This window comes from Seriola dumerili, unplaced genomic scaffold, assembly GCF_002260705.1.
Source record: "Seriola dumerili isolate Sdu_G_001 unplaced genomic scaffold, Sdu_1.0 BDQW01000105.1, whole genome shotgun sequence".
NCBI classification, from domain to species: Eukaryota; Metazoa; Chordata; class Actinopteri; order Carangiformes; family Carangidae; genus Seriola; species Seriola dumerili.
The window spans coordinates 1,172,562-1,185,014 of NW_019174360.1; the positions used below are offsets into that span (position 1 = coordinate 1,172,562).

The 12,453-nt window shown below is 45.8% G+C and overlaps 1 protein-coding gene across 2 annotated transcripts in view; it reads right to left on the reverse strand.

The window, feature by feature from the left end:
• The window catches only part of vangl1 (VANGL planar cell polarity protein 1), a 37,747-nt gene that overhangs the window by 19,470 nt on the left and 5,824 nt on the right, over window positions 1-12,453 (reverse strand). For both annotated transcript variants that reach the window (XM_022746486.1, XM_022746485.1), the window contains exon 2: window positions 10,264-10,390. In XM_022746486.1, the coding sequence (XP_022602207.1) occupies window positions 10,264-10,390 (127 nt within the window). The remainder of the gene's footprint in view (window positions 1-10,263; window positions 10,391-12,453) is intronic.

Consider the following 12,453-nt stretch of genomic DNA (forward strand, 5'->3'; position numbering starts at 1 on the left):
AGAATTTATTACAGGACAAGAATATAGTTGTTCATACTTGGGTCCATTTGGGCGGGACTTGGTGACTGCTTTGTTGTGACATCACAAAGTTCCAGAAGTCCTGACGGCTGGTTTTAAGGCTCAGTTTCTGAATACAGGCTGTGTGCATTTCTCTGTGGACTGAGGCTTTGATACTTTCACAGTATTAATATAGAAGCTAGAGCTGATCTATAATCACACTACACATGGACATCTCGTGTCATACAATATGGGACCTTTAAAATGTTGCCATTCCTCCAGTTTTGCTTCAAAGCACACAACTGGCAACTGCCACCTGCAAAACATAAAACTAAAGCGAGCATGAAACGTATCAATAGTCAGGAAAGCAGAGCAACGAAAGAAAAAATACTGTGTCTAAAAAGAGCAGTAATCTAGCACCGAGGCAGGCATCCATAACCAGCAACATGTGCAGCCAACTCTTAAGGAAATCACCTCCTTCATCTCTTTCCACCCGGCAAAAAGATACAGCAGCTTTAAAAACGCCTGTTTCGAAAGCGTGGAGAGAGAGAGAGAGAGAGAGAGGGAGGGAGAGAGAGAGCGGTTTGATAAGACGCAGAATGTGCATTCAAAGTATTTCTTTGAGGAAAATGTTGGCGAGGCTGCAAACTAACGGCCGCAACATGATACAGTAGCTGCTGAGCTTTGAACACATCCAGCGCGACATCTGAACCGCACACAGGCACTTGTCTGGATGCATCATGTTGCATTACAGGATTGCCTGTCGGGATTTTTCTCATGGTGTTGGCTCTCACTCAAAAGACCTGCAGGATTTTCTTGTTTTTATGATAAATCATTCTGCAGTTCCTGGCGCCCCCACCCCCCACCCCCACCCACCCAAAAAAAAAAAACAAAGACCACAATTTCAAACAATAGTCAGCTCTGGTGCTCGGTTGAAATCTGAGCAATTTGCATATTTTGCACATTCAAACTACAATAAGTTCAGGCTGCCGGCTCACTAATAACCTGATCCCTGAGCCTTGTTTCTGTCCACTGAACAGCACAAACAGCTGAGCACTAAGTCTGATATCAGCACAGGATGTGCAGATATATATAGCACGCTGGCTACACACAGTAGCATGCCAAGTGGGCCAACGTGCATTTACAAAGCTTTCAAGGGAATATTTTCTGCAGAGTCTAAATAACAGCTATTGTCTCTCACAGTAAATCAAACGTCCACTAAAAGCCTGTTTGCTGTTGTTCAGCTATAAGTGGCCTGCAAACAAATAAAGTCTCCCCCCTCCTTCCTTCGCTCAGCACAGGAACAAGTGCACTCTACTCACTCCTGGGAGGCAGAGTGTGTGTTAAAATATAGCAGGCATGCATTGCCATAGTCCTCTTCACAACCATTTAAAACCGCCTTTGTTCAGACTGCAGACCGCATGCGAGGCTGCCAAGAACTTGTCATGACAAGGAAGGGAGGCACTTGACAAAGTTTGCTCGACTAATTCGCGGGATCGACGCGCGACTGCGAGACAATGAGAAGACTGACAGCTGAGCAGCGCTTCATGAAGAGGGAAAATTGCAGTATGGTTGAAACGGATCACGCACGGAAACGTCAGTTAACCGTGAAGGGCAGACACAACTTATAATTTAGCGAAACACAGAATCCGAGTCCAAGTGTTATGTTCTCTGACAGCAAGAGCTGATGCAGAAACCTGAGTCTGTTGAAGCATGAAGAATATTTATCAATCAGTCAGTGATCACATGATTAATCACATGTAATCAGAGCGGGAAGAGTCAGAGGAGGATTTACCATCCATCCACCCAACCGTGCACTTTATAAATCTTATTTTATCCAGTGAGATTATAAAGAAAACCATGTTATTTTTAGTTTTTTTTAAAAGTAAAAGGAAAGATTTCACCTCATCACATTAAACTACCCCATTACTGCTACAGGTGATGTATTATTATATATATCGCACGTGTATATATTTATCTAATTCTTCCAAAACACGTCCCAGAAGGAAAGAGCTGAGCTGCACATGACCTGTGCAGCTCAGGCCCACTTTAAGCTGTAATAAATAATACATAGCTTTTATTGTGAAATTTGTGAGTGAGAACATAAACCCTTTCAGTTGCAAGTGCACACACACACAAACACACACACACACACACACTGCTTGGATCTATCTGTCAATCAGCACATCAACAGCCCTGAGCTACGGCGCTTGGCTGTCACCGCTCTCTGCGTGTTGTTACAGCGATCTAACCTCCCATTTTCATTCATTGGTTACGATGCTTTACTGAACTATTTCACATTCCAGGTGTTGAGCTTTAACCCCTCTGACGGCACGACGGTTGGTGACCTGGTTCGATCTGAGTAAAAAACCTGAGGAGACGTGACTTTCATTAGATCTTTGTTGCGACCCAGACTGTTGGTTACGAGTGTCGAGGCTGTTAAATTACACTGGTTTAGCTGCGTTGCCGTTCTGTGATGCAACATCTTAAAAAAGAGAGAGAGAGAGACCTAAAAAGGCACCTGCCTTCCAGATGTTCATGCAGTGGCAAAGTGAGAAAGAAGAAAGAATAAGAGCAGGAATGATGCAAGCTGCACCGCTCAGCTCCACCCAACAACCCAGATCAGAGGGAGACAGCTAAACCACCCAGCAAACTGTGTTAGGAAGAACCACTCCGGCAAACCTGGAGGCAAAACCAACCCCTCGTGTTTTTCTGGAAACAGATGACGAGATTCCAAACGAGCGCGGCGAGGAGAAGAGACGAGGCGCGTTTCAGCAGCGAAAAGCAGAAACAAGAAGAAACTGAATGAGACACGAATCTTTCTGACGTAGATATAATGGATAATTAATAAAGATCATCTGAGATCGCCATGACAACAACTTTGTGTGCTATGTAAACACCTACACACAGTAGTCCTGCACCCTGGGTCGCACTAATGATCCAAACATAAAAGCAACAGTGAGCACGAGGCTAAACGGCCTCATTTGTTCACGTAGAGTAAGAACTTTTGTTTCCATGGTAACATCCTTTACGTCAGCCAGTCGGATCCGTAGCTTTTACCTGGCTCGGTTTGGTCCCTGGTGAGCCGCCGGCCACCGGAGGCGAGTAAGTATTAGAGTCTTCTTCTGTGGTGGTGACAATCACGTCCTTTACCTCCTCCACCGTCTCACAAACCTCGAGCGCCTCGTCTCCCGCCTCCATCACCGTTGGCGACTGCATGTGGAGAGATGCTCAAGCGCCGAACTTTCTTCTTTTTTTTTTTTTTACCTCAGCTCAGCTCACACAACGCATCATCCCCGCGCCCCGGCCGCTGCTTCCCTTCCCCTGATCCATCACAGAGTGTGTGTGAGAGTGTGTGTGTGTGACCTCCCTGACTTTCTGCTGATCCACAGCCCAGCCCCCGCGCTATCCGTCTTTATATAGAAATCTCTCCCATCATGCCTCAGGAGGTATTGTATGGGACTGAGCGTGCTCACTTGCCACATAATGTAAGGGGCTTTATGGAGGAAGGCGGAGAGCGAGGGAGTGTGGGAGCGGGTGAGAGGAAGAGGAGTTGAAGGAGGGGGGGGGGGGGGGGGGGGGGGTGGTGGTTAGGGACGTCCTGACAGCAGTGAGGATGGAAGTGGAAGGAGACGAGGAGTAAAGGAGGGTAATACGTAAACATCTGAGTCCACAGAGTAAACTAATAACAAACAAACAAGGTGACATCGTGGTCATCCTCCTCCTCCTCCTCCTCCTCCTCTCCTTTTATCCATCTCTCCCTGAAGGCATCCTCTCTCCATCTCCTCTCATTCTCTGCTGTCCCTTGCCTCAGCGCCACTCTCCGTCCATTGCTTCCGACTCACTGAGCACTGTGGCGTCGCTGTGTATCACTGCTCCGTGTGTGTGTGTGTGTGTGTGTGTGTGTGTGTGTGTGTGTGTGTGTGTGTGTGTGTGTGAGCAAGCGAGGACAAAACCTGTCCATCCAACCCTCAGCGGAACACGACGTCCTGACAGCGCGTCACATCAAAGATAACTCTGTTGATGTCAACAAATCCCAAGTAAAGAAAAAACAAAACCATGAATTCCTAATAGAAAAGTATTGAAGCCTGACGGATCTAATTTCTCACCAGCACCAAATGTGTATTAATCCACAGCTGAAAATAGTCCCCAACAAACGCTCCTCTCCTTTCGTCCTGTTTGAGAAACATTTGCTAAAAACTCAATAGATCAGATGTTTAAGGAAGTCTTTTTTTTTTAATGAAAATATTTTCAAAACATTTAGAGATTTAAAGTTTGTTGACAATAAAAAAAGCTGAATCCTTAAAGCCGCGTCACGTCTGCAGATGCACCAGAATAATATCACTGAGTCACTTCCTGCTGGGATTGGGCCTTAAAACTATTATTTTTGCAATGATGGCAAGCGGCGTTTTGAAATCACGATGTCATGTAAGATATCGATACACCACAGTCCAACAGAAGACAAACAGGAAACTGACCTGAAACACTGAAGTGGTGCCAGAAATCTCTGACGGTACCGACTTTTCCCACGAGTCTTTAGCCACAAAGTTCGTCCCGGCAGATATAAAACTTGAGAATAAGGTGGTGACCATGAAGCAAAACTTCCTCTCTTTGAGTCTGTCCGGCAACAGGCGACCTTTGCTGCACGTCGTTCCCCATTTTTCTGTTACTGAGCTCCTGTCGACTCACCAACAACACATACACACACACACAAAAAAAGAAATCTACCGTGGAAAAGTGTTTCTTTCTCTCTCCTGCTTTGCCCACCCACAGAGCTCGCAGCCTGGCGTTGGCACACAGTGTTCAACAAACACACACACACACACACACACACACACACACACACACACACACACACACACACACACACAGAGCACCGGGATAACCACTCTGTCTCCCAGGAGTCTGAACCAGGAGACACTCACCACAGGGAAGAAATCCCAAACATGAACACAAGTGCTCTGCCTCTTCCAGAGAGCCGACACGGCCGCCCGGGCGCCCTGCGGAGTCTGGGGCGGCGGAGCTACCTGCGCCATGGTTCGCCAAGAAAAACGCCAAGAGCGGTGCCGCTGCTACTCGCACCGAGGATCCGGCTCTAAGTTGGCGAGCAGCTGAGATCACAAAGCAGCTGCGTTTAATTGGCTGGGATGAATTGAGCTGCAGGGAGGGTGAGAGGAAGGTGAAACACTGGGAGGTTGGGGATGCGAATTTGGGGAGTCGGGGAAGGAAAGGAAGGTGCGGCTTAATTTAGCCGACGCTGCGGTCACACCATCAACAGCAGCTGTAAAGACATTTCACCATCACACACTCGTTTTTTAAAATCTTCTTTTTCATCTCGGCTCACGCACATAGTGACGTTCAAAGACGCAGGAAACAGGAAGTAGCAAATCCACTTGATAGCAAGCACAGAGGGGCAAGAATGTGAGTCGTTTGGTGTAAGGGGGGCAGGGGAGGCAGAGGTAACTGCACACAGGGAAAATTATCTCAAAATAAACAGGAAATCATCAACACAAATAGTCGAGGAAAACAAAAACACAACAACTGTTTTTCTTCTTGTAAATTTCCACCAGGAGCATGATGGGAAATAATCTCAAAAGGAATCTAGTCTCGCAAATAATGACCCTGCAAGTCTTCTACAAAATCTCACAGAGAGACACTAAAAACCATGTGACATGTGACACGAGGGAGGTAACAGGACACAAGGAAGATCATTTCAAAATAAAACAGGAAATCATAAATACAACAGTCATTTTAGGGGCAGATCATGACAAATATAGAACTTTATGTAATAAATACTACTACTAATACTACTAATAATAATAGTGACCCTACATGATGTGTGTGATAAACATTAGAGACACACAACAAGAACTCAGTCTGACATATAAACTGTAAGAAGAAAGAGTGAAAGAGTTAAACGTCCTAAATATGAATGCAAGTGACAAACACCACGCAGTCGCATGTAAATGTAAATTGCATATTGTGTTTCCCTGCCAGGAGACACCCGACGCCAAGTGAACATCAGAATGCGTGCAGCAGGAACACAGTGTGCAGGAGGCAGGATGGAGAAAACGCTCAGTCTCTGCACCGCACTGATCCGCCACATCACAAATCACACGAGGGTCTTTCTCTAATCTGCAGAAGAATAATCCCAGCTCCACTTTCACTCTCTCTCTCTCTCTCTTCGTTTGGGACGGGAAGATGCCGATTCCAAGAGAACGCCTCGCGGTGCGAACATATCACATTTCTCCTGTTTGACACCTCATATAATGCCACTCCACTAACACACTCCCAAAGCCGCAAAAAGCTGGCACGCTTCGTTGACCTGAGCGACTCCAATCCACCTCTCACTATCCACTCCGATATCCGGTTACATACGACAATAACAGCAGGATAAACTGTCCTTATTACTCAGGTGATTTAGTGTCAGGCCACCGTACCTCGGCCCAGGCTACACTCACCTCCATTGTCCTTCACAAACATCCAGCCAGCAGAATAAAGCAGACATCGACTGATACCACCGGTTCCCACCTAGAGATGTTTTCCACATTCATGCCTGAACACACGGCCTGGAGCTTTGGCCTGCCTCCTGAAAATGGAGCAAGTGTTCTGTTCAAACGTATCGAGCAATGCTAGAGACGAAAGGTGTGAAGCTTCTGGGTTTTATGAGACACCTCATTGATGCCGCTCTCATGTCGGTATGTTAAATATGCAGCTGATTAGCTTAGCTTAGCATAAAGTCATAGAAACAGAGAGCTAGCCAAAAAGGAACAACAGCACATTTTGTTACACGTGTTTTGCTGCCTTTGGGCAGAGCCAGGCTAGCTGTTTCCCCCTGCTTCCAGTCTTTGTGCTAAGCTAAGCTACCTGGCTGCTAGCTCCAGCCTTATATTAAAGGTCTCATATAGTCTAAAGGTCTCTGTCCATGTGTAGTGTGATTATAGATCAGCTCTAGCTTCTATATTAATACTGTGAAAGTATCAAAGCCTCAGTCCACAGAGAAATGCACACAGCCTGTATTCAGAAACTGAGCCTTAAAACCAGCCGTCAGGACTTCCTGTAACTTTGTGATGTCACAACAAAGCAGCCACTGCTCCGTAACTAAAACACAGGAAAAGTGTAAAATGTGGGACCTTGAAGTGTAATCAAGCTACAAAACGTTTCTCATAGTGTCAAACTTTTCCTAAACACGTGGATCATGTTTCCTGCATCTCGTGAATATTTGCTGCAAGTAAAAAGAGAAAGACAGATACAAACACTGTCTCTCACCAGCAGACAAATCCTCCACACAATTCTCTGCATTGACATGTAAAAACTAACCCCCCCCCCCCCTTTTTCTCTCCTGTTATAATTCCTGCGGTGCAGCATCACGTCCATGAGAGAAACTTTTGTGCTGGATTGTGAGGACATCCCCGCCCGGAGCGACGCGAAGCTCCGTCAGCCAAAAGCCTGATTAAGTCCCAGCAGTGGAGTAATGAGCGGCGCAGTCAGACTCAGAGACGAGGCTGACGCACACAGACACAAAAACACTCACAAAACAGGAGCATATGTGAGACAGCAGAAACAAACACACACACACACACACACACACGCTCACACACAGAAGGATTTGTGCTGAGCCTCTCTCTCAGTAGTATTGGTGGCCCTGATTACTCAAACTAAAGCCAAACAGTCCCCGCCCTGTCAGCAGCACCACTGCAGGCCACAGCATGAATAAGACATGAGGAGCGAAAATACTAAGGATGGCTGCGCTCTGTGGCAAATCCTGTCATGTGGCAAAATTAGACACAGTACACTGACAAAACAACACAGTCACACATACCCGGGCGCTGCTAACGAGTCTCGCCACAAGGGAAAGTCTGCGCCAAGTAGGTCAGTAAACGACGGTGAACGGTGGATCGTCTGCGCTCGTGTGTGTGTGTGTGTGTGTGTGTGTGTGTGTGTTTGTCATCTTTCGCCCTTCAGCGGGTTAAAGCTGAACACTTGATGAAGGCCACGGTGCCAGACAGTTGTTTGGCTAAAAGGAGGGGTCATTGTGGGGTAAGCCAAGGCTGAGTGTGCGCTAAAATCTCCGTCTCCGCTTTCATTAAAACACACTCGACTCTCTGCGGCGGCGAGTCTTGAAAAGTTGCTGCTTGCTGAGCAACGGTGGAAGGATTTCAGGAGACTGACAGCTGCTCATCAAAAGGCATCGAGCTTCCGGTCTGAACCATGAGCTGGAACTTGTAGATGAAGGCTTTACTGAACTGTGAGCGAGCGAGAGTGAACGCACCTGAGACCAACACGTGCCGCACAATCAGTGGCGCTGCAGCTTCACAATGAACCGAAGATATTCGACTATTTGGAAACACATGGAGCTGTCTGCACGATTCACTCAACCCCTCCTTATACCCAGACCCAACAGACCCATCTGTCACAGTCAGAGCGGCTAAAACAATAACAACACATGCATGTTTATTCGCACATGGAGCGAGGGAAGCGATCACCTGAGACGCATGTTGATGTCCGGGCTGAACGTGGCGTCATCCACTGAGCTGAGCGGCTGTTTGCAACTTAAAAACCCACAAAAAAAACAAAAACAAGTACGGTGGCCCTGAGAGATCACAGTGACAACACGTGTGCTGCAAATACTTCTGTCTCTCAGGGCCACCGTACTTCTAAAGGAGCGTAAGATTGTATTACACCTTCAGTTAGTGGAAAGGGAAGCTCTAAGTTTTATCAGATTTTATGATACTCAACGTTGATTAGCTGCTCAATATAAAAGATAAACAGTGATTATGATAGAGGGATTTATTTGATGAGAGAGTTGTAAACTTTGATTTAGTATTGATAAGGTAAACACACTGACAGATCATCATTTCTAACCAATCATATGTTCGCAGGTCAGACGCTGCAAACTGCTGCAAACCTGTGCCGACAGAAACAGGAAATACTGCACCACAAAAAAACACCTGAAGCTTTCTCCTGGACAAAGAGTGAGGCGCTGCTAATAACACATCACACACACACACACACACACACACACACACACACACACACACACACACACACACAGGACATGATGAGGGATTAAACCTCCCTGGCTGAATTTACACAGAAAAGACTGAAGATTTAATTGTTGCTGTTGATTTTTTCCGGTTGTGCCTGGACTATTAGGAACCTGGAAGTGTCTTTATACCCTGATTTATTTTTGGGAATAGACTATTACTACATTACTGCTCTCGTTAAGGATCATTATCTTTTATGATCCGTAAATGTTTAGCTCAACGATGCTAATTGGCTATTACTAATGTTCCCTCAACGTTGCTGTTGTTGGACCAATATCCTTCGACTGCTACCAGGAATTTCACGTCTTAACATGCCAGCTTGCAGCCAACCTGCCCCCCCCCCACCGACACACAACACAGTGTAATCTGATCAGCCTGTCTTTTAGCCGCTCTGCCTTTTATATGACTCCAGGAAACATAATATGAAAGCGAACACGTCAGGAGACTCAGTTTGTCTCAAACAGCACAGAAGACTAAAGCTAAACGAGTCCTGGTGGAGTTACCTGATGCTCACGTACGCAAACACCAGCCACATAATATCACACGACCATTTCCTACCTTATATTTCTCTTTTATCAAATAATCCATCACATAATCCATATTTTGATCTTGCACTCACAGACGTCAAAGTCTGCATGATTTCTGAGAACAGAGTTTGAATTTTGACTGACAGTAAAAAAAAAAAAACAGCTAAGCTGCTGTTTTGGCTTGGCCTGGTCCATTACAGCGGGGGCCATTGTGATAATCTACCCATCTTGCACTGCAGCGAATCATCACTTGACCCAATCCCTGCGGCGAAATACAGACTTTCCCTCCGTTAAACGGGATAAATCAAAGTTGTGCTGACGAGAGGAGCCGCCCGCTGCGTCCGTATCCTGCAGCAGATATTCGTCAGCGATGGATTTCCTGAAAGTGACGGCCCACGCCTCGCCAGGAGTGGACTGGCCCTGCTGGCTTTTGCCCTGAAGTACCAGATGGCCTGTCCCAGCCCAGGCTGATAAACACAATTACCATTCCAACTCATTCTGACTGGTGACTGATAAATCTCCTGTGCTGCAGATCCTGGATAAATCAGACTAACAACATTATCGTATCTTATATTTGACGCTTCCATCAAGCAACTGGTGGGAGCGTCGTTCAGTGATGGTGGGTCATTCTGCTTAAAAGGTGAATGCACTGAAAAAGGGAGTGGCTTGGTAAAGGCAGGTGTTCGTCCTACCTGGACCTGCTCCCCCCGAACAGCCGAGTCGCCCAGCAGCGGCTCCGCGGGCGGCGTGTTGATGGTCACAGACTTTTCTGAGCGGCTGTCTTTACTGCGGGACTTGTGTCGGTCGCGGCTTCGCTCCCTGAGAAAAAAAGACAAGATCAAAAAAATGGTTAGTGTTGTATGGATGCCGCCATAAAGAAGTACCAGTACACACGCTGAGGCTTCACATCTTCCCCGGAGAAAAATAAATAAATAAAAATAAAATATTAAAATATAAATTGGAAATTCGTATTGACCTTTTATAAAGAAACAGAAGAGACAGAAGAAAACAGCAGAGACTGAGATATCCTGACTAAATCTCCACTAGATCCTACATTTCCCATGATGCACTGAGACAACACCTTTCCAGTCGGACTCAATGAATTCAATACTGGACTGGATTCCTGTTTGGTGTTCAAACACCACGTCCCCCAGTTTGTATATCGCAGGTTATAATTCATAGTATTAAAACTCAATCCGAGATAACCCGGATGACATCACTGTGACATCATCAGATTTTAAAAAGCTCTTCGAGACACACAAAATATCTCAGCTTTTATTTTGACAGGCTGAGTTTTTGCGCCTCATGTGTCTCTATAAAAACCTGAGTCTGAACATTTCCCTTCGCTTTAATGTTCGTCCTGTTTGGTCGACAACAAACACGTGACAGAAATAAACAGAGACACTGAGAGAAACATATATGAACATAATGTACACACAAAGAGATCAGGGACAGTGTGACAGCAGGCGGCTGCTGTTAGAGTCAGATAAGACCGGAGCTGCCCCCCCCCTCCCCCCGTGTGAAGTTCAAGAAATCACTGCGCTTTGTTTCAGCCTCCTTTTAATTTCCAATCACTGACTATAAAGCCCTGCGACCTCTGCCCCACATCAACCCTCTCTCTCTCTCTCTCTATCAGTGCCTCTTCCCCCCTCCATCACTCTCTTTACAAGGCTCTAACATATGAGCTCCATTAGCCACACAGACCCCCAGCACTTACAGCCCCTAATCCTGTGCAGGGCATGAGCGGTGGGTCTCCACATCCTCCGCCAGCATCACCATCACTACATGGCAGGGTGCCCACTCTGCAGCTCCATTACCACAGAAGAGCTCAACAGCCCCCCCAGTTAATCCCTCGTCTGTCTCCTTCCCCCTCCGGCTGCTGACATCTTGGACACAGCAGATCTACAGACAGTATTTTACAGTTGTTACACACACTGAACTGAAACGCTGCAAGATAACAGCCGACACAAAAAGACACAAAATGCAAAATATGTCAAGTTTAATTTGCGCGAGAGCGGCTGAATTTCCCAGATACTGCATGATGGAGCTGTTAAGAGGCCGATCGGACTAAATGAGAGACAGACAGACCCCAGAGCCAAGACCATCAGATCTCATATAGATATAACATGCTGAAGATGCTGTGCAGAGATTACTGGACAAACATATCGGACATCATGTGAATAAAAGACGTCATGTGGTTCCCGCTCAGCTGCACGGCTGAACAGGATCCTTCCACACGCTGTTTGTCTTTGTCTTGCCAAATCCTAATTGAGTTTCCTGCTGTCTCTGAGCATATTGTTTAATGTTAATCACTTCTTTTGTATGAGCAGAATTACACAGAAGTGTAACAAATCGAATTTCCACCACAACGCAGGAGGGTTTGTTTTGTGCTGCTCCGAGACTCTCAAGCAACAGAGTGTTTAAACCTGCATTTACTGATTGTTTATTTACAAAAACATTGCAACATTAGCATTAATTTCCAGGCCACCTGACGGATATAAGTCCAGTATTAAAGCACAAACACCTGAGGGAATATCTGGCTCTTTAGCTAGCTAGCTTCACAGCTAACGTTTTGTTTTTGTTGTTGTTGTTGTTGTTTGACAATCGGTTTGTTTGTAAATACTTTCTTGATTTAAATCTGATAGTATTTAGGTTAATCTGTGATATACACCATTTATTCCTGCCCCCCCCCTTATGTCTGTGTAGCCTTGTGTTATCTGTGTTGACTTCAGTGCAGATTGCTGTGTGTTTAGTTGACCTCTGCTGAAGTTAAAGGGCCGCTGTTTTGAAATATGTTTCTCTTCATTCCCCTGTTTTTTTCAGCTTCATATTATATATTCAAAGTTTAGATAATGAAAGTCTGACACATATAAATAAGATCT